The sequence below is a fragment of the Ranitomeya imitator genome, chromosome 2 (genome assembly GCF_032444005.1).
Source record: "Ranitomeya imitator isolate aRanImi1 chromosome 2, aRanImi1.pri, whole genome shotgun sequence".
Classification (NCBI taxonomy): Eukaryota; Metazoa; Chordata; class Amphibia; order Anura; family Dendrobatidae; genus Ranitomeya; species Ranitomeya imitator.
In genome coordinates this window covers 755,817,629-755,839,287 of record NC_091283.1, presented here as the reverse complement: position 1 = coordinate 755,839,287, position 21,659 = coordinate 755,817,629, and the positions used below count along the sequence as shown (strand labels likewise).

General features: G+C 49.4%; 1 protein-coding gene across 1 annotated transcript in view; it reads right to left on the bottom strand.

The window, feature by feature from the left end:
* Positions 1-15,462, bottom strand: part of PPA1 (inorganic pyrophosphatase 1) — a 155,750-nt gene extending 140,288 nt beyond the window's left edge. The window contains exon 1 of the mRNA XM_069753311.1: positions 15,278-15,462. Within this exon, the coding sequence (XP_069609412.1) occupies positions 15,278-15,338 (61 nt within the window). The 5' untranslated portion in view covers positions 15,339-15,462. The remainder of the gene's footprint in view (positions 1-15,277) is intronic.
* Between the last annotated feature and the right edge of the window lie 6,197 nt (positions 15,463-21,659).

Genomic DNA, 21,659 nt, shown 5'->3' with positions numbered 1-21,659 from the left:
ACTGATGGTACTGGGTGATTTGTGTTCTGCTGTCTCTGGTGTCTACCTGTTCTATTAGGATTTGGGAGTTTCCTATTTAACCGGGCTTTCTTGTCATTTCCCCGCCGGCTATCAAGGTTATCAGAGTGTTTTGTTACCTCAGCTTCTGGCTTCAGTAATCTTCAGGACAAGCTAAGTTTTTGATTTTCTTGTTCCACGTTTTGCTTTATTTTTGTCTTGTCCAGCTTGCATATAATTGTTTCTTTGCTGCTGGTTGCTCTAGCGGGCTGTAATTGCTCCTCATGTTCCATGAGTTGGAACATGAGTTCAAGTAATTACAGGATGGTTTTTTGAAGGGTTTTTTGCTGACCGCGCAGGTTACTTTTGTATCCTCTGCTATCTAGTTTTAGCGGGCCTCATTTTGCTGAATCTGATTTCATACTGTGTATGTGCCTTCCTCTCATTTCACCGTCATTATATGTGGGGGGCTGCTATTTCTGTGGGGTATTTCTCTGGAGGCAAGAGAGGTCTGTGTTTCTTCTAATAGGGGAAGTTAGATCTTCGGCTGGTGCGAGACGTCTAGGATCAACGTAGGCACGTTCCCCGGCTATTGTTATTTGTGTGTTCAGGTTTAGGGTCGCGGTCAGCTCAGGTTCCATCACCCTAGAGCTCGTTGGTGCTTGTCCTTTTGTGATTCCCTGCCATTGGAATCATGACACTCTCCCCACTTTCTCCCTGTACAGTCATCGCTATGGACACATCGTTCCTAGCGATGACCATGCAAGGAGGAAGTGGGGAGAGCACCTTATTAGCGCGCACGCCGGAGGTCACAGTGACTGGCCTGTACAGAAGATCCCTGAATGCAGCGCCCATAGAAGAGAAAAAAAAAAAAATATGGATTTTTGAGGGAGTTCAGGGCGCAGGATTTCGGTGCCAGAACTGACATGCATGGCAGGGGGGGGGGGAGGGGGCGGGGGTAGTATTAAAATGAAGACAGGAGGCAGGGATTTCTTACAGCACCACACACACTGGAGCCCTGAAGAAATCATTAGCATAAAGTTAGAATATAACGTTTCTCAACAATAAAACTGTTCATAGGAGGCATACAGGTAGGACTAGTGTAATATTTTTATTACCTGTATGCCCATATTAATAGATCAAATAAGTCCCAAAGGGTGGGGGGGAACAGATTCCCTTTAAAGAGTCCTTAAGCTTCTTCTCTCCAAAACACAATGTAAATAGACAGTTTGTGCTTCATTGGAAGCTTCTTTCAACTGTTCCTACACTATAATGCAACAGAATACAAGAATTCCCCGGTCCAAGTACCAAAAAGGGAGCAGATTGCACAAGACCAAGAGAGTCCCTAATACTTTTCTTTTTTTGCTGCATGGTTCATTCAATTCAAACAGACACACACAGAAAAAGGAGAGAAGGAAGCATAAATAAGCTAATAAAAGTATATTTCTCGTATTCATACCACTGCTAATAAGTAAAATAAGTCTTTGGAGTTAAACTTTGCAGTGAAGGAGGCTTCTCTATGAGGATTATATATCTGTGAAAGGTCAAGAAGCAAGTCTATTTATAGAAGTAAATCTGACAAAGATTAAGAATCAGGATGCCCCCTGCTCTATAAGACTTCCTTAGTGATCCTATACTATCCACCAGGGAACGGATCAGACGATTAGGGTTAACAACATTCATTGCTTCTTTGATATCGTCAGATTACAGGGAAGAAGACAGACAAGAACTTTACCAAGCATTAAGCTTAATTTTCCTGTGTGCTTCATAGTAAATATGACGGGATCTGAAAATGCGCTGACTAAATTATTTTGAGATACAAATGGGCGAGTTCAATTGCAGCCGCATGTAATCGTTTCATGCCTTGCCTAGACATCATCTAGCTGGATTTATTATTTACCGCGGGGATCTCACTGCCCAAAATACAGATTTCCAGCAGCTATGAGGTCCTGAATTAAATGCAAGGTGAAAGCTCAAACCTGGCAGCTCGTCACAGTCAGTCACCAGAGTAAAGGCCTCCCTAAATTCATGCCATCACCCTGGCTTAAAAAGACGTGTACAGTTAAATAAAAAAAGGGATGGATCTGACAGATTGTCAGGGAATAAATATACTGACATTTTTAATACATAAAAACTTACAAAAAAATGGACTGGAGTGGTTCTCAGTAAATTAAGCCACGCAGGATAATACAGCTGTGATAGGAAGGTATTAAATATGTTATTTACAGTTATTTTTCCCTGTATACCTCATTAAATTACCTCCATCCTAAATATGCACTATACGGACACATTTACTTGCTGAATACAGTGATAACGTAAGGCTGTGACATAGAAGAGAGCCATGTTGGCGGCTAGAAGCGCCAGCATATCTATGGCAATGGTAAAAAAACTTATGAAGCTACCGTAAATATGTATAGAGACATGGTATGGGAACCCCCCTGGGTAAGTCCAGTGACGTTCTAAGCACCGTCGTGAGCAGGAACCAGCCAACACCAATATTCACAGAAAACGAACGCTCCAGAGATTTGCATCAGACACCAGGCAGAATAGTGTAATCGAAATAAAAATTCCACAGTAAATCAAAAGTGATGTCCTCATAAGGAACAGGTCACCAACCCTTGAGAAACACCGGATTACGTACCGGTAATGCTCTTTTATAGAGCCACGACAGCACCCACTTGAGAGAGGGGATCCGCCCCTAGGAACAGGAAACCCTATGGAGAGAATAAAAGGGGCGGTCCCCCTCGCTCCCACAGTTGGGTTTACAGAGATTGCGAGGAACCGCCCACCAGACTTTAGTAGGTCATTCAATATCATCATTTATAATTAGTTAACTTAAACATGGCTAACTATAAGAACCAAACACCCTTAACCGTGCTTCTAAATAAAAACCTATAAGGGAGGGAAGTGAAGGGGTGCTGTCGTGGCTCTATAAAAGAGCATTACCGGTACGTAATCCTGTGTTTTCTCTTCGCCACGACAGCACCCACTTGAGAGACTTTCAGAGATAGTCATTTGGGAGGGATCACCGTGTTAAGAACTGATCTACCGAAGGACAAGTCAGATGAGGCAGATAGATCTAATCTATAGTGATTATAGAAAGTAGTAGGTGAAGACCAGGTTGCGGCCTTACATATCTGTTCTAACGGAACCTCCGCTCGTTCAGCCCAGGATGATGCAATCGCCCGGGTGGAATGTGCTCTTACGGTCTCAGGCGGATTCTCCCCTTTGGATGAATAGGCCAGACATATTGCATCTCGAATCCACCGAGATAAAGTACCCTTCGTAATTCCAGCTCCTTTTCTATGACCCTGGAACGAAACAAAGAGAGCCCTGCTCTTCCTCCAGGCGCTAGTCCTATCCAAATAGGCTAATATGGCTCTCCTCACATCTAATGTGTGGTATCTTTGTTCTTCCTGACTTGTAGGGTTATCATAGAAGGAGGGAAGGTAAATTTCTTGTGTTCTGTGAAATTTAGTGCATACTTTGGGTAAGTATGAAGGGTCTGTTTTAAGGACAACTCTGGGAAGACTGACATAAAGGGAGGATCTATCGATAGTGCCTGTATGTCACTTACTCTTCTTGCTGACACTAAGGCGACGAGAAGAGCTGTCTTGAGGGAGACATGTTTTATGTGAGCTGAATGTAGAGGCTCAAAAGGATGGTCTTTAAGAGCTTCGAGAACTGAATTAACATCCCAAGGTGGTACATGGGGAGTTCGAACTGTCTCTGACCTCTGGCATGCTGCAATAAATCTGGCTACCCATTTATTACCTGCGATATCGTGACCATATAAAGCCCCTAGCGCAGAAATGTGCACTTTTAAGGTACTGACCGCCAGACCTAGATCGCGCCCTTTTTGAAGAAATTCTAGAATCATGGGAATATGAATTTCATTTGATAGGGCCGTTGGGTAGAGGTTTAAATATTTTTTCCACACTCTTGCGTAGATGGAGGTAGTGGATTTTTTCCTACTTAATAGCAGAGTGTCAATCACTTTATTTGAGAATCCTCTCATGTTTAGCAGCTGCCTCTCAAATTCCAAGCTGTTAATCGAAGACCCTTCACCTGAGGGTGGTTGAAGGGGCCCTGGAAGAGAAGATCCCGATCCTCCGGGAGGATCCATGGGTCTGAGATTGACATGGCTCTCAGCCAGGAAAACCATGGCCTCTTGGGCCAAAATGGAGCTATTAAGATCACGTTTGCTCTGTCCTCTCTTATCTTCCTGATCACTGTCGGAAGTAATATCAGCGGGGGAAAGGCATATGCCTTCTTGAATACCCATGGCATTTGAAGGGCGTCGAAGATATCTGGATTGTCGGATCGGAACAATGATGCAAACTTTTTGACTTGCCTGTTTTGTCTTGTCGCAAAGAGATCTATCTCGGGAGTGCCCCATTTTTTTACTATCATGCAAAAGATACGACGACTTAGAACCCATTCTCCTTGGTGGAGAGTGGCGACTGAGGAAATCTGCTCTCGAATTGTCGATTCCCCTCACATGCAGTGCTGACAGGGACAGAAGATGCTCCTCTGCTATGGCTAGAATGTCGTTGGCTATAGACATGAGTGCTTCTGATCTTGTTCCTCCTTGGTGGTTTATGTATGCTACCGCTGTCATGTTGTCTGAAAAGACTCTTGTATGCGTTCCGTGTAACTGCGGAAGAAATTCAGATATGGCATGATAGATAGCTTTTAGTTCTTTCTTATTAGAAGAATCATCCGATTCTCTAGGAGACCACAGACCTTGCACTATTTGATCTTCTAAGTGTGCTCCCCAACCACTAGGACTGGCATCAGTGAAGATAGTTTTTGATGGTTTAACCACCCAGGGAACCCCACTGGTAAAATGATCCGGATTCAACCACCAAGTGAGAGATTGTATTACATCTGATGGTAAGGGAATACGACTATCCAGTCGGCCATGTAATCTTTCTTCCTCACGAAGAATTGTATATTGTAATCTCCTGCTATGGAATTGGGCCCACGGAACAGCTGGAATACAGGAAGTGAATGAACCGAGAAGGGACATACCTTCTCTTAGGGAAATTAGAGGGTGGTTAATCACTGATTGTACTTTGTTTATGATTGTTATTTGTTTTGACTCAGGAAGAAAGCACATTTGATTTGCAGAATCTAGAATAATTCCTAAAATTTTTTGCCTAGTTGTGGGGGACAATCTTGATTTTTCCCAATTTACTAACCACCCTAACCCCTGTAGGGACGAAATTGAATCAGCTAAACGTTGATGACATTGAGAAAGAGAGTTCCTGACTATCAGTAGGTCGTCTAAATATGGTATTATGAGGGTGTCTTTTAACCTCAAATATGACATTACCTCTGACATTAGTTTTGTGAAAACTCTAGGGGCTATTGATAGACCAAAGGGCATTGCTGTGTATTGATAGTGCCGAACCTGACCTTTGACCATAACTGCCACCCGTAGATATTTTTGATGTTCACTGAAGATTGGAAGATGATAATATGCATCTTTAAGGTCAAGAACAACCATGAAGCAATGGGGAAATAGAAGCTTAATAGTTGACCGAATAGATTCCATTTTAAAAGTTTGATTCTCTAAGAAGACGTTTAGCCTCTTAAGGTTAATTATTGTTCTATATGACCCGTCAGGTTTTGAAATCAAAAATAAAGGGGAATAAAATCCTCTTCCCTTTTGATGACAGGGGACTTCCACCAAAACTCCTTTGGACAGGAGAGTTATTATTTCCTGCTCCAAGGCTTCTTGTTGTGATGGTGACTTTAAGGAAGTCAGACAAAATGAGTCCGGGGGGACTTGGGAAAATTTTAATTTTAGGCCCGTGGTAATGAGGCTAGTTGCCCATGGATTAGAGGTTATTGTCAGCCACTGTATGGAGAAGAAGGACAACCTACCACCAACGGGTAGATCTGTCCTAACGGGGTTTATCCTCAGGTTTGAAAGGGTGTTTTCCGAAAAAGGCTCCTTTTTGTTTAAAGTCTTTATTTGCCCAACGGTCCTGGTTTTTATAGTCCCGTCTTCTATTGAACATGGGCTTTCGGAACGCTCTCCTATAGGATGGAAGGTAAGTGTTATTGGGGAACCCTTTCTTCCTCTCACCCGCTTTGGTAAGGATTTCATCTAACTGAGTACCAAATAGGTACTCACCTTGGCATGGCAGACCACATAACTTCGATTTCGTTTGTGGATCTCCTTTCCACCCTTTTAACCACAAGGCGCGGCGAGCCGCGTTGGTCAGACCTGCTGATTTGGCTGCCAACCGGATGGAATCAGCTGAAGCATCAGCTAGAAAGGCCGTAGCTCCTTTAATCAACGGAATAGATGATATGATTTTATTGCGGGAAAGGCCACCTTTCAAGCCTTCTTCAAGGTCATTCAACCAGACCAACATGGACCTTGCCATACATGTGGCTGAGATAGCCGGTTTTAAAGCTCCTGTACAAGATTCCCAAGTTTTTTAAAAGGGAATCCGCTTTCCGATCAAGTGGGTCTTGCAAGGATCCAGAATCTTCTACAGGTAGTAGAGATTTCCTAGAAGTGGATGCCACCGCCGCATCCACTTTTGGGGCTTTCGACCATTTGGAGAAATCATCATCGTTAAAGGGATAGCGACGTTTTGAGGAAGACTGCAACCCTTTTTGCCCCTGGCTTTCCCACTCCTTTTTGACCAAGTCCTTTATCGCTGGGATAACAGGAAAGGAAGGTCTCTTTCTCAGACAGGCCGGCAAACATCACGTCCTGTGGTGTCTTGGGGGTTATAGTATCTTCCATACCCATAATATTACGTATTGATCTAACTAGATTGTCAATACTGTCTGTAGGGAAACATGTATCCTGTTCACCTTCCGAGGATATAACCTCTTGGGAATCGTCCGAATCCTTATCCTCCACCTCAGATGACTGTTCAGATCTAGGAGAACTATATTTTTTCCTACTCTCAGGAACTTTATCCGAGCTTCGAAAGGCTCGTAATTCCTCCCTAATCATGCTACGTATATCTTCCGACCTTACAGAAGACTCCTCACGTAAGGTGGATTCGATGCATGAATGGCACAACTTTTTTAAATAGGTGTCCGGGAGCAGCTGAGAGCATAAGGCACATTGCTTATGTTTAGATTTCCCTGTTCTTTTAACCGGCTGGAGAGGAGGAGACGGAGGCACAGATGGAGGAGCTGACCGGTCCGATCTTTTTTCCCTGGTGCTCTTGGAGGATGATCTGCGGCTGCTGCTAGTCCGGCTTCCAGGAGTAATAGCGGTGACTTCAGCTGAAGGCAACGCTGTGTCCTGGGGAGATGCCATGATGGACGCTGGGTATCAGCGCCGGCGTCCTTTTGTAGCTGGGGGCCGCCATCTTCTTCCTGCCGTACCCGGAAGTGACCACTACATCCGGGTTGCGGCTCTGCTGTGCGCGCCTGCGCCTCCACCCAGCAATCGCGCAGGCGCCGGCCTTCTCCTACGTCACCCCGGAAGTTGTAGCAATACTTCCGGGGGAGAAACCATGGGCCACACGCTGCCTGTGCGCCTCCCGAAGATGGCGACACAGGGTCTTACCCAGCGGTCCGGTCCCTGCAGGTGCGCTGGATGATTCTTCCGTGAGCCAGGCGACTCCCCGATCCTGGCCTCACGGTACCTGCCGGCAGAGGGGGGAAGCTGCCATAGAACCCCCGACGCCGCTTCCAGCTCTGGAGCCCTTGCCGTCCCTATAAGGTAAACTGCGCAAGCGGCATCCAGGCTGGGAATCCTCTTCTCTCCAGGTGTCTCCCGTAGGAACAGGAAACCAACTGTGGGAGCGAGGGGGACCGCCCCTTTTATTCTCTCCATAGGGTTTCCTGTTCCTAGGGGCGGATCCCCTCTCTCAAGTGGGTGCTGTCGTGGCGAAGAGAAAATATTGTAGGGTTTTGTTTGTTTTTTTTAATAAACACAAGAGTTCCAATGTGCCCTACTGCTTAGAGCCTCCAGCGATCAGCTGTCATCCTTGGCGGAAGGTGCAGAACCTGGCAAGGTCATCGATGTGAGTAAATAGGATGTCAGAGTGAATTACGGCTATACAGGAGAGATGGAGCAGCTTCCTGGGACCAGGTCTACTGATCCAGAAAACCCATTTTCGAAGTTGTAATAAATAGCAATTGAGATCTATAAGCGTTCTCCTCCAAAACAACCCCGATTACGGTGTTCCAGCTCTATACTGCCAGGCATTGAGACAATTGTCACTCACGATACCCATTATGTGTGACAACTGTAAGACAGTGCCCAAGAGTGAGATAGAAAAATACATAGACATTTGTGTGAGACAAGTAGAGCCAAAGAACAAAAAAAAAGCCTACACAGATATGAGAACAGTGCAATAGATTATAATGGGCATGTGTCCTAACTGGAAACCAGGTATAGACATCGAAAATCAGGAGCAAATTCAGAGAAAAGCTACCAGGATGGTGAGAGGACTGCAAAGCATGTCCTATAAGGAACGGTTAAGGATCTGGGAATGTTTAGCTTGCAAAAAAGAAGACCAAGAGGAGACTTAATAGCGGTCTACAAATATAAGAAGGGATGTCAATGTAGAGGGATCATCCTAATTCTCATTTGAACATGGAAACATGAGAAACAATGGAAAGGGAGACGATATAGATTAGATATAAAAAAACAAAAAACTGACAGTGAGGGTGATCAATGAGTGGAACCATAAGAGGTGGCGAGTTCTCCTTCAATAGAAGTCTTCAAATATAGACTAGACAGTCGGAGATGGTTTAGTGACTCCTGCATTGAGCAGGCAGTTGGACCTGATGACCCTGAGGCCCCTTCCAACTCTAACATTCTATGAGTCCTTGTCTGAATAAGGCCCAAATCTGCAACTACTACGGTAATAATGGGTGATATTGCTACGCTTGTGCCTGGAACTGCGGCACAGAGGTTATCACTTAAAATGGGCCTGAGCCGCAGGACCAGGGACGTCACAGCCATGATTAGTCAGGTGAAGAACTATTACTTCCTTTGATAAACCCTGTGAAGAAAATACATCACACAGTAATCATTAACATCAATGGACAGCGATGCAAACAGGAGACAAGTGACAGAGGGAAAGTCACCACGGACGCCTCACATTAGTCACGTAGCGTGGCTCCTCTATACCGGGCTGTTGTAAGATGCACAGAAAAAAGGATTTGTAAATTAAAGGAGAAATAGTTGAAGTTGCTGCAAGTAATCCCATGACCCGAACACAAGTTTCACAAAGGCTTAAGGCCTGGAGATGTCAAATTAAAGGGATTATTCGTTTACAGAAATTTGAAGAAAAAAAAAAAAAGTTTAAACTGCAGGAGAAAACCCCATACAACAGTACAAACATTTTTTTAGTAACACAGGATTGCCCAGTAGTCCTTCTATAGGCAGCAGGTAAATGACTGCTGCATTTAATCACTACCACTAGTGACCTGCAATCTACTCTGACTGCCACAGGTATCCTAAAGATAAAATCTCCATAAAATACTCAAGACACCTTTGGTACTGCTCAGACTAGTACGAAGCAAGTCACAGCCTATAGACAAAGGGTTGAATAAACAAGTATTACGCTTGGAATATCTGATATGGAATCAATGGTACTATAAAAATAAATAATAATAATAATAATAATAATATGGGCGACCTGGGTTCAAATCCCACCAAGGACAATATCTGCCAGGAGTTTGTATGGTTTCCCCATAAATAAGTGGTCTTACCACCATCAGTATATGAAGCCACCGGCCTCGTATAATCGGGTGCCAAGCTCAACAGCAAACAATACTTGTAATCCAAAGCCTTACAGCACATCTGACATTAAAGGGAACCTGTCACCCCCAAATTCGAAGATGAGCTAAGCCCACCAGCATGAGTGGCTTATCTACAGCATTCTTTAATGCTGTAGATAAGCCCCTGGTGTAACCTGAAAGATGAGAAAAAGAGGTTCGATTATACTCACCTGGGCGGTCCCGCTGACCGTCCAGTCTGATGGGCGTCGCGGTCCAGGGCCTCCCATCTTCTTACGATGACGTCCTCTTCTGATCTTCACGCTGCGGCTCCGGCGCAGGCGTACTTTGTCTGCCCTGTTGAGGGCAGAGCAAAGTACTGCAGTGCGCAGGTGCCGGGAAAGGTCAAAGAGGCCCGGCGCCTGCGCACTGCAGTACTTTGCTCTGCCCCTCAACAGGACAGACAAAGTACGCCGGAGCCACAGCATGAAAACAAGAAGAGGACAACATCCTATGAAGATGGGAGGCGCCGGACCGGACCGTGACGCCCATCGGATCGGACCGCCCCTGGGTGAATATAATCTAACCTCTTTTTCTCATCTTTCAGGTTACATCGAGGGCTTATCTGCAGCATTACAGAATGCTGTAGATAAGCCCCTGATGCTGGTGGGCTTAGCTCAAATTCCATTTTGGGGGTGACAGGTTCCCTTTAAGAAGAATACACGATTTATTCAATCCATGTCCAGTCGAATGAGGCACATGTGATACCGACGCGTTTCTGCCATTCTTCATATGCAGTATGGTAGGAGACCAGGAGTGGGCGGTGGGATAGCCACATTATCTCATGTGAAATATGACATTATAAATGGACTGAATAAAGCAGGTAGCATGTTTAATGTTGGATGTGCTGTACGGTCATTCTTTAGACTACATACAAATGTGTGGTTGGAAACTCACACAAAGACAAACTGATAGAGAAAGTAGATTGTGAGCCCCAATGGGGACAGCAATGACAGCTTATGTAAACCGCTGCGGACTATGATATATGAGCAAGTAAATACAAGAAGTTGCCCACCAGTAGGAAATGTTATAAGACGATACAGGATCCTTGACTTCCCTGGTGACCTCAGTCATTCCTTCAGGGATCATCATCAGCCATGTGACCACTGCAGACCTTCACTGGCCTTAGAGGGGCACCTGACAGGTAAGTGATGGTTCCCGGATCATTTTATAACAATTCCTGCCTTTTTCACCATAATCCAGGACAAGCGCTTTCTCAAAACCAGTCTCCAGGAGCACAAGGCACACCGGCCTCCTGACTTCTTGTTTGCCGGGGTCAGTGAACTCCTGAATGATTGACAGTTGGAGCCGGCGGCATAGTTGAGCCTCTGGTCCAAACTGCAAGTTCTCCAGGGGGGCGGCTCGAGAGCAGCACTTCCAAACTCTACATAAGGAGACCGGCCACCACTGAGACTAGAAGAGGCAAGAAACCTAGGCAACAAGCAGCGGACGGGGAATTAAAGATACATTCCTTCTTGAGAATATTTAACAATAGCAAAGTTGGTCATTTTTACAAGCTCTTTCCAATCTTAACCATTTATCATGTTGAGAACTTCTGTAAAGGGGATTGTTCACCACTTCTGAATCCACAGGTTTCCTCCCAGTAAATAACACTTAGGTCGGGGTCAGTTGCAAGAAACTCACATCAATACCCGATGCGTACAGCTGCATGTATTTCTATGCAACTGAACACCCCTGTCCGAACCGTCGGCAGCAGTGCCCGGTATTGAGGCATTAGACATGGTAGATCCTAATCTTTCCTGCCGTCATCAGTTGGGGTACAGTCAGGAGACCCCCCATCTGAGCCTGCTGATATCAGGAGGTACAGCCAATAATAGTCTGATGTATATGGAGGGGGTTTAATTGCCCAAAGCAACAAATCAGAGCACAAAGTGGGATTCTCCAGCACTTCTGCACCAGGGGACGAGACTGATACCGGGTGGTCTTGTGGGACCGTTGCCGATTCCTGGTGGTCCCTCCATGACCAGCTCTTCCCTCCTGACACACAGTACAGGACAAGCCCTGGGAACTATTTATATAAATAAGGCGCTAGCGAGTTCTTACTCCTCACCATTGTCAAGATCTCTGCTTGCTGTTAGTAAACTCGTCATCTGGAGATACTGATCACAGAGAGACATAGAAACAAAAAGGTGAATCAGAAAGTTCCAGAACGTCACTTATTTAATCACATTGTACCGAGCAGTGAAGAACGCCAGCGGAGCCGACCCAAAACATGGACCTTGCTAATTTACACTTTGAAAAAAAACCAAACTCATAAGTTTATATGGGAAAATGCCCCCTCAGACCCCACTGCAATAAATGCGCCCTGTCACTTCTCAGGGTTAACCCGTGATCTGCCACAATGGTAACAATGACAGAGTGGTGGCTGCCAGTGTGATGGGGATGTGGAGGGCTCCTGTGTGGGGGCAGCAACGATCATACGGCAGCCTCCCCTCCACACAGAGCAGCCTCCCCTCCACACACGGCAGCCTCCCCTCCACACACGGCAGCCTCCCCTCCACACACGGCAGCCTCCCCTCCACACACGGCAGCCTCCCCTCCACACACGGCAGCCTCCCCTCCACACACGGCAGCCTCCCCTCCACACACGGCAGCCTCCCTCCATACGGAGCAGCTTCCCTTTACACACAGAGCAGCCTCCCTCCACACAAGCAGCCTCCCTCCACACACAGAGCAGCCTCCCTCCACACACAGAGCAGCCTCCCCCCACACACAGAGCAGCCTCCCCCCACACACAGAGCAGCCTCCCCCCACACACAGAGCAGCCTCCCCCACACATCAGCCTCCCTCCACACACAGAGCAGCCTCCCCCCACACACAGAGCAGCCTCCCCCACACATCAGCCTCCCTCCACACACAGAGCAGCCTCCCTCCACACACAGCAGCCTCCCCCACACACAGAGCAGCCTCCCCCACACACAGAGCAGCCTCCCCCACACACAGAGCAGCCTCCCCCACACACAGAGCAGCCTCCCCCACACACAGAGCAGCCTCCCTCCACACAGAGCAGCCTCCCTCCACACACAGAGCAGCCTCCCTCCACACACAGAGCAGCCTCCCCTCCACACACAGAGCAGCCTCCCTCCACACACAGAGCAGCCTCCCCCCACACACAGAGCAGCCTCCCCCCACACACAGAGCAGCCTCCCCCACACATCAGCCTCCCTCCACACACAGAGCAGCCTCCCCCCACACACAGAGCAGCCTCCCCCACACATCAGCCTCCCTCCACACACAGAGCAGCCTCCCTCCACACACAGAGCAGCCTCCCCCACACACAGAGCAGCCTCCCCCACACACAGAGCAGCCTCCCCCACACACAGAGCAGCCTCCCCCACACACAGAGCAGCCTCCCCCACACACAGAGCAGCCTCCCCCACACACAGAGCAGCCTCCCCCACACACAGAGCAGCCTCCCCCACACACAGAGCAGCCTCCCCCACACACAGAGCAGCCTCCCCCACACACAGAGCAGCCTCCCCCACACACAGAGCAGCCTCCCCCACACACACGGCAGCCTCCCCCACACACACGGCAGCCTCCCCCCCACACACGGCAGCCTCCCCTCCACACACGGCAGCCTCCCCTCCACACACGGCAGCCTCCCCTCCACACACGGCAGCCTTCCTCCATACGGAGCAGCTTCCCTTTACACACAGAGCAGCCTCCCTCCACACAGAGAGCAGCCTCCCTTCACACAGAGCAGCCTCCCCCACACACAGAGCAGCCTCCCCCACACACAGAGCAGCCTCCCCCACACACAGAGCAGCCTCCCCCACACACAGAGCAGCCTCCCCCACACACACGGCAGCCTCCCCCCCACACACGGCAGCCTCCCCTCCACACACGGCAGCCTCCCCTCCACACACGGCAGCCTCCCCTCCACACACGGCAGCCTCCCCTCCACACACGGCAGCCTCCCCTCCACACACGGCAGCCTTCCTCCATACGGAGCAGCTTCCCTTTACACACAGAGCAGCCTCCCTCCACACACAGAGCAGCCTCCCTCCACACAGAGCAGCCTCCCCCACACACAGAGCAGCCTCCCCCACACACAGAGCAGCCTCCCTCCACACACAGAGCAGCCTCCCCCACACACAGAGCAGCCTCCCCCACACACAGAGCAGCCTCCCCCACACACAGAGCAGCCTCCCCCACACACAGAGCAGCCTCCCCCACACACAGAGCAGCCTCCCCCACACACAGAGCAGCCTCCCCACACACAGAGCAGCCTCCCCACACACACAGAGCAGCCTCCCTCCACACACAGAGCAGCCTCCCTCCACACACAGAGCAGCCTCCCCCACACACAGAGCAGCCTCCCTCCACACACAGGGCAGCCTCCCCTCCACACAGAGCAGCCTCCCTCCACACACGGCAGCCTCCCTCCACACACAGCAGCCTCCCCTCCACACAGAGAGCAGCCTCCCTCCATACACAGGGCAGCCTCCCCTCCACACAGAGCAGCCTCCCTCCATACACAGGGCAGCCTCCCTCCACACACGGCAGCCTCCCTCCACACACGGCAGCCTCCCCTCCACACACAGCAGCCTCCCCTCCACACAGAGAGCAGCCTCCCTCCATACACAGGGCAGCCTCCCCTCCACACAGAGCAGCCTCCCTCCACACAGAGCAGCCTCCCTCCATACACAGGGCAGCCTCCCTCCACACACGGCAGCCTCCCCTCCACACACGGCAGCCTCCCCTCCACACACAGCAGCCTCCCCTCCACACAGAGAGCAGCCTCCCCTCCACACAGAGCAGCCTCCCTCCACACAGAGCAGCCTCCCCTCCACACAGAGCAGCCTCCCTCCACACAGAGCAGCTTCCCCCACACACAGAGCAGCCTCCCTCCACACACAGAGCAGCCTCCCTCCACACACAGAGCAGCCTCCCTCCATACAGAGCAGCCTCCCTCCACACAGAGCAGCCTCCCTCCACACAGAGCAGCCTCCCTCCATACACAGGGCAGCCTCCCCTCCACACAGAGCAGCCTCCCTCCACACAGAGCAGCCTCCCTCCATACACAGGGCAGCCTCCCTCCACACACGGCAGCCTCCCTCCACACACAGCAGCCTCCCCTCCACACAGAGAGCAGCCTCCCTCCACACACGGCAGCCTCCCCTCCACACAGAGCAGCCTCCCTCCACACAGAGCAGCCTCCCCTCCACACAGAGCAGCCTCCCTCCACACAGAGCAGCCTCCCTCCACACAGAGCAGCCTCCCCTCCACACAGAGCAGCCTCCCCTCCACACAGAGCAGCCTCCCCTCCACACAGAGCAGCCTCCCTCCACACGGCAGCCTCCCCCCATACAGAGCAGCCTCCCTCCACACGGCAGCCTCCCCTCCACACGGCAGCCTCCCCCCATACAGAGCAGCCTCCCTCCACACACAGCAGCCTCCCCCCATACAGAGCAGCCTCCCTCCACACAGCGCTAGGATACAGGCCCGTCCATGCACCCCTCCTCCGCTGCACATCACTCACTGAAGAAGATCCGGTACTCCAGGCTGTTGGCCTTGGCCCTGTGCTCGATGCTGAACGCCATGCTGCCGATCCTCTGCGGTGTGCTCCGGCTGACGTTAGGCACAGTAAGGACAGGCCCGGCGGCGCACAGCTCCCATATCCCCGCACACACCTTCCCGGCTCTAATTTCATTGGCCGCAGAGGCTGTGGGCGTGTCTTAGGTCCGGGCGCCTGTCAAAAGAAAATTGTTTGCAGTACACACCCACAGAACGGGGAGCCAATAGCCTTCAGCTATAGCGAGTAGGCGTGGTCTAGAATACGCAATGAATGAATGAACGTTGAGTGACGTCATGTGTGCACTGGCAGACAAGAGCAGTGACCCCGCCTACTGTGTGACGTCGGCCGGTAGTGCTGGCGCCACGTGGAGTTAGTGCTGTAGGAGGACCCGGCGCCCGCACAGCAGTAGAGCACTGCCCCGGCTATGCATGCAACCAGTCACCTCGGTGTCATGTGGTGAGAGGCGGCTGGTGCTCGGGCCGGGGAGAAGACCCAGTGCCAGCCTAGAGCTGTGAGCTGCTGCGGGCACAGAAACTGCTCCTATAAAACACAAGTCCATGTATCCTGCCCGGGAGCCTGTGTATGAGGCTATAAGTTCACCCCATCAGTGCCCGCCTTGGCCTCATTATAACCCCATGCACATGGAGAGGTGGCAGCACTATGGCCGGGCGGTCCTGACCAATGCATCCGATGTAACGGTGGATCCCGCGCCCGTCCGGAGCGGGTGACACATGGAGCCGCCCACATCTGTATTTAGGTGGCACCACTGGCCGGTCTCCTCCTGAATGTGGCCTCGTTCACACAGGGATTCTTCTAGTACGTAAATATCGTACTGATTTTCATCAGAGGCGAGTTTTTTCCAGTGATTTCTTGAGTTTGCAATAAATTGCACCGTTTCTCCTATCCATTACGGCAGGTTCACACCACGGGCCGCGGTCTGAGCGCTGTCCGTGAAAACAAACCCTGACATGGGGATTCAATAGGGCTACTTAGATGAAAGTTTTTACATAGACCAAATGGTCACATGAAAATAGAAAAATATTTAGAACTGAGAGTCCTCAGTGGTTGATACCTTTTAATGGCTAACTGAAAAGATGGTAACAAATTGCAAGCTATCGAGACTACACAGGTCTCTTCATCAGGCAAGATTAAAAGAAATTCTGAAGAATCACATTTATGCACAACATAGCGCAGAAAAAAAAAGACATGACTAAGACAGGTGACATGAAGCAGAATTACCATGAGTGATAACAGTTATGTCCATAAATATTGGACCAGTTCTTAGATAAGAAATGTTTTGTTGTCCTCTGATTGGGGTCTGGTTCTGTTGTGATGACGCCTCATAGTCTGAGGGCAAGTTCTTTAGTTGATGTAAAAAGACATAAATCCATGCGACACATTCATTCCAGCACTAAGACTGTCAAAGGTCGTCATCAGTTTATATTGCCAGACTCTTCTGTCTCAGATTTGAAGCTACCTTTTAACACAAGTAATTTCATGTCCATAATGTTATGATTTGGGAGACAGAAATGTATTGCCACAGGTAGATCCATTCTCTTTTCTCTTATTGTGTGGCAGTGAGAATTCATTCTTGTTCTAAGCTGTTCCCTGTCTCCCCCATATACAGACCCCCAATTGGACATTTAGTAGAAATAATTAAGTACACCACATTAGATGTGATGCAGCTGAAAGTACCTGGTATCTTGTAGTCCTGATGTGAATTGAGGATCTTTATCTTGTCCATGGTCATTATAAATGGACAGGTTTTACATTTTTTCTGATTGCAAAGAAGGGTTCCTGTATCTGTTGGAGAGGACAGGGAGCTCTTTACAATGATGCTTCTTAGATTTGGGGGCTGCCTAACACACTGTAGTGGGGGGTCTGGAAATATGGATTGTAATCGGGTATCTTTTTGTAGTAAAGGATGTAATTTCCGTGCAGCTCCCCTTAGCACCTCCAGATTTGGATTGTAGGTGACTACTAGAGGTACCCGGTTATTTTCTTCTTTAACTTTGTAATGTAGCAGGTGATTCCTTGATATTCTAGTTGCTCTTGTAATCTGGTTTTCAATTATTCTTGGATGGTAGCCCTGATTCAAAAAGGTCTTTCTGAGGTGACCAAGGTGTTCATCCCTATCCATTGGGTTGGGACATATACGATTGTATCTGATGGCTTGGCTGTAGACAATGGAGTTTTTTATGTGTTTTGGATGGAAACTGTCCCATTTAAGGTATGTTGGACGGTCGATTGGCTTCTGAAACAGGGATGTTTATATTTTATTGTTCTGCAGATTAATGATGGTGTCCAAAAAGTTAATTTCAGTGCTGGAGTAGTTGAGTGTCAAGTTGATGGTAGGATGAAATTGATTAAACTGTGCATGGAACGTCTTTATCTGTGGCTCAGACTCCGTCCAGATGATTAAAATATCATCAATGTAGCGGTAGTGGGCCAGAGGCCTGATGGGACATGAGGACAAAAAGTTGCTTTCAAGCTTGGCCATGAAAAGATTTGCATACCGTGGGGCCATTTTACTTCCCATTGCTGTGCCAGTGTTTTCCAGGAAGAATTTGCAGGCAATTAATCTATCCTGGTGTGGGATATTGGAGTACAAAGATTTTACATCCATGGTGGCCAGGATGGTTCCTTCTGGTAGAGGACCTATTGCTGATAGTTTATTCAATAGGTCAGTTGTGTCCTGAATGAAGCTGGGTGTATCCTTTACCAGTGGTTTAAGAATACCCTCTACCCATCCAGATACCTGCTCAGTAAGGGTGCCCACACATGAAATATTGGTCTTCCTGGATTTCCAGATTTGTGGATTTTGGGAAGCATGTAGAATGTCCCTGTTCTTGGACTTTCTGGTATCAGGTCATTGGCTCTTATGAATTTGTTGGGCAGACAAGATACCAACTTGTTTAGTTCCTTGTAATAGTCCTATGTAGGATCTGACTCCAATTTTTTGTAGTAGCGTGTGTCCATAAGTTGTCTGTTTGCTTCCCTCATATAGCCTGATGTGTTCATCATGACTATTGCACATCCTTTGTCAGCAGGTTTGATGGTCATTTCTTTGTTGGTTTTCAGAGACTGTATGGCCTTTCTCTCCTGGGCACTGATGTTGGATGCTTGTGTTCTGTTAGTATCTATGATGGTGGATTTTATCAAATATCTGAAGGAGTCTATATAGTTATCCAAATGAGGGTTGCGTCCAGGTGGAGGTGTCCAGTCTGACCTCTTCTTTGTTGTTAGGATCCCTTTTCCTTCAGTCCATGTGGGTTCTGACTCTTCTGTATCATTGAAATATTCCCTCAGGCGCAGTGGCGTAGGAAGGGGGGTGCGGGGGGGGCGGTCCGCCCCGGGCGGCACAATGCTGGGGGCGGCCGGCGCTGCAGGAGAAGAAGATTAAAAAAAAAAAAAAAAAAGACGCCCCTTTAAATCTTCGGGCGGCGCCGTCCGCCGCCATGACCAGGGCCAGCTCCCCCCACCACCGGACCCCGCCCCCCGCTCTATACTCACCTCTCCTGGTTCCTGCGGCTTCAGCGTCCTCTGACTCTGCGACGTCTCAGAGCAGAGGGCGCGATGACGTCACTACTGTGCGCGCCGCTCTGCCTCTCTGTCCTGAGCGTCGCAGAGCCGGAGAGACGCTGACTGCACCGGACCTGCGCTGGGAACGGGAGAGGTGAGGATTTTACTTTTTTTTTTTTTTCTTTATGTCTGACTGTCTGGGGCTGGGGCAATGCTGGAGACCATGGGGCAGATTGCTGGACACACTGGGGCAGTACTGGAGACCATGGGGCAGAATGCTGGACACACTGGGGCAATACAGGAGACCATGGGGCAGATTGCTGGACACACTGGGGCAATACAGGAGACCATGGGGCAGATTGCTGGACACACTGGGGCAATACAGGAGACTATGGGGCAGATTGCTGGACACACTGGGGCAATACAGGAGACCATGGGGCAGATTGCTGGACACACTGGGGCAATACAGGAGACTATGGGGCAGATTGCTGGACACACTGGGGCAATACAGGAGACTATGGGGCAGATTGCTGGACACACTGGGGCAATACTGGAGACCATGGGGCAGAATGCTGGACACACTGGGGCAATACTGGAGACCATGGGGCAGAATGCTGGACACACTGGGGCAATACTGGAGACCATGGGGCAGAATGCTGGACACACTGGGGCAATACTGGAGACCATGGGGCAGAATGCTGGACACACTGGGGCAATACTGGAGACCATGGGGCAGAATGCTGGACACACTGGGGCAGTACAGGAGACTATGGGGCAGAATGCTGGACACACTGAATACTGGAGACCATGGGGCAGATCTCAGGACACATTGAGGCAATGCTGGAGACCCTGGGGCAGACTTCTGGACACACTGGGGCAATACTGGAGACCATGGGGCAGATTGCTGGACACACCGGGGCAATACTGGAGACCATGGGGCAGAATGCTGGACACACTGGGGCAATACAGGAGACCATGGGGCAGATTGCTGGACACACTGGGGCAATACTGGAGACCATGGGGCAGAATGCTGGACACACTGGGGCAGTACAGGAGACTATGGGGCAGAATGCTGGACACACTGAATACTGGAGACCATGGGGCAGATTTCAGGACACATTGAGGCAATGCTGGAGACCCTGGGGCAGACTTCTGGACATACTGGGGCAATACTGGAGACCATGGGGCAGATTGCTGGACACACCGGGGCAATACTGGAGACCATGGGGCAGAATGCTGGACACACTGGGGCAATACAGGAGACCATGGGGCAGATTGCTGGACACACTGGGGCAATACTGGAGACCCTGGGGCAGATTGCTGGACACACTGGGGCAATACTGGAGACCCTAGGGCAGATTTCTGGACACATTGAGGCAATGCTGGAGACCCTGGGGCAGACTTCTGGACACACTGGGGCAATGCTGGACACTGGGGCAGATTGCTGGACACACTGGGGGTAATATACTGGACACACTGGGGCAATGCTGGACACTGGGGGTAATATGCTGGACACACTGGGGCAGACTGCTGGACACACTGGGGAAAGGCTGGACACTGGGGCAGATTGCTGGACACACTGAGGGCAGATTGCTGGACACACTGGGGGTAATATGCTGGACATACTGGGGCAGATTGCTGGACACACTGGGGGTAATATGCTGGACACACTGGGGCAGATTGCTGGACAACATGGGGGTAATATGCTGGACACACTGGGGGCAGGACTTGAGGCATGGGCAGAATGTAGATACGGGGCATGATTGGAGACACGGGGCAGGATTGGATCATGGGGCAGGACGGATACGATGGAGGCTGGTGGGGCAGGATGGGGAGATCATATGGGGTAGAATGGATACTCATGAGGGCAGGATACGACAACATATGGCTGGAGCCAGGAATGAGATAAACGGGGCCAGGGTGGGGAATATTATTACCATAGGGGATAATTAAGGGATATTGTTACTGCAGTGATGTATTTATTTTATTTTTTGAGTATACTGTTTTAAATGGGGGGGCGGTCCTGTTACTGTGCAGAGTGACACTATATCACCTTTTTTTCTTCATGTGGTGTAATGTAGAAGTTGTGAAAAATTAAGTAATGTGTTCTGCAAGCGGAGCTCGAGATAACTGTGTTATTTCCTGCAGAAACGAGTCCTGGCTGGAAGGAATGATGGTGGTCTGTGCTGGATGAAAGATGAAGGACTTCACCTAGAGACGTCACTGGTGAGTCAGTGTTACCTATACACTGACACTATACACTGTATACTATATAGAGGTCCTGTGTATAATGTCACCAGTGATCTTTGTATTACCTCTACACAGACACTGCATACTAAGTACAGATCTCCTGTGAATACTGGCACTTATGGTGATAGTATTGTGGGGTTTTTTTTATTACTGATCAGTATTGTAGTATTCAGTCACTATGTGGTGGTAATATGTGGTCTGGAAATGGTGCGGTGGTATTTGTCCCTTGTATGTAGCATTATTCGGTCACTATGTGGCCTGGTCATGGTGTGGTGGTATTAAGTCACAGGTGTGGCATGTGGGGGTGACACCATTAGGCCCAGTTTAAGTTCTACAAAACAGGAAAACCATTTTTGGTAACCTTTGTGTGTATTGAGCTGGGGGGGGTGGGGGGGGGCGCCAAACTCGGGAACAGCCCCGGGCGGCAAAAGCTCTAGCTACGCCTCTGCTCAGGCGCAGTCTCCTGAAAAAATGTTCCATATCAATGCAGAGTTCAGTTTTATCCAGGGCCTTAGTAGGACAAAATGAGAGTCCTCAGGAAAGCACGGCCAGCTCCACTTTGTTGGGTTTATAA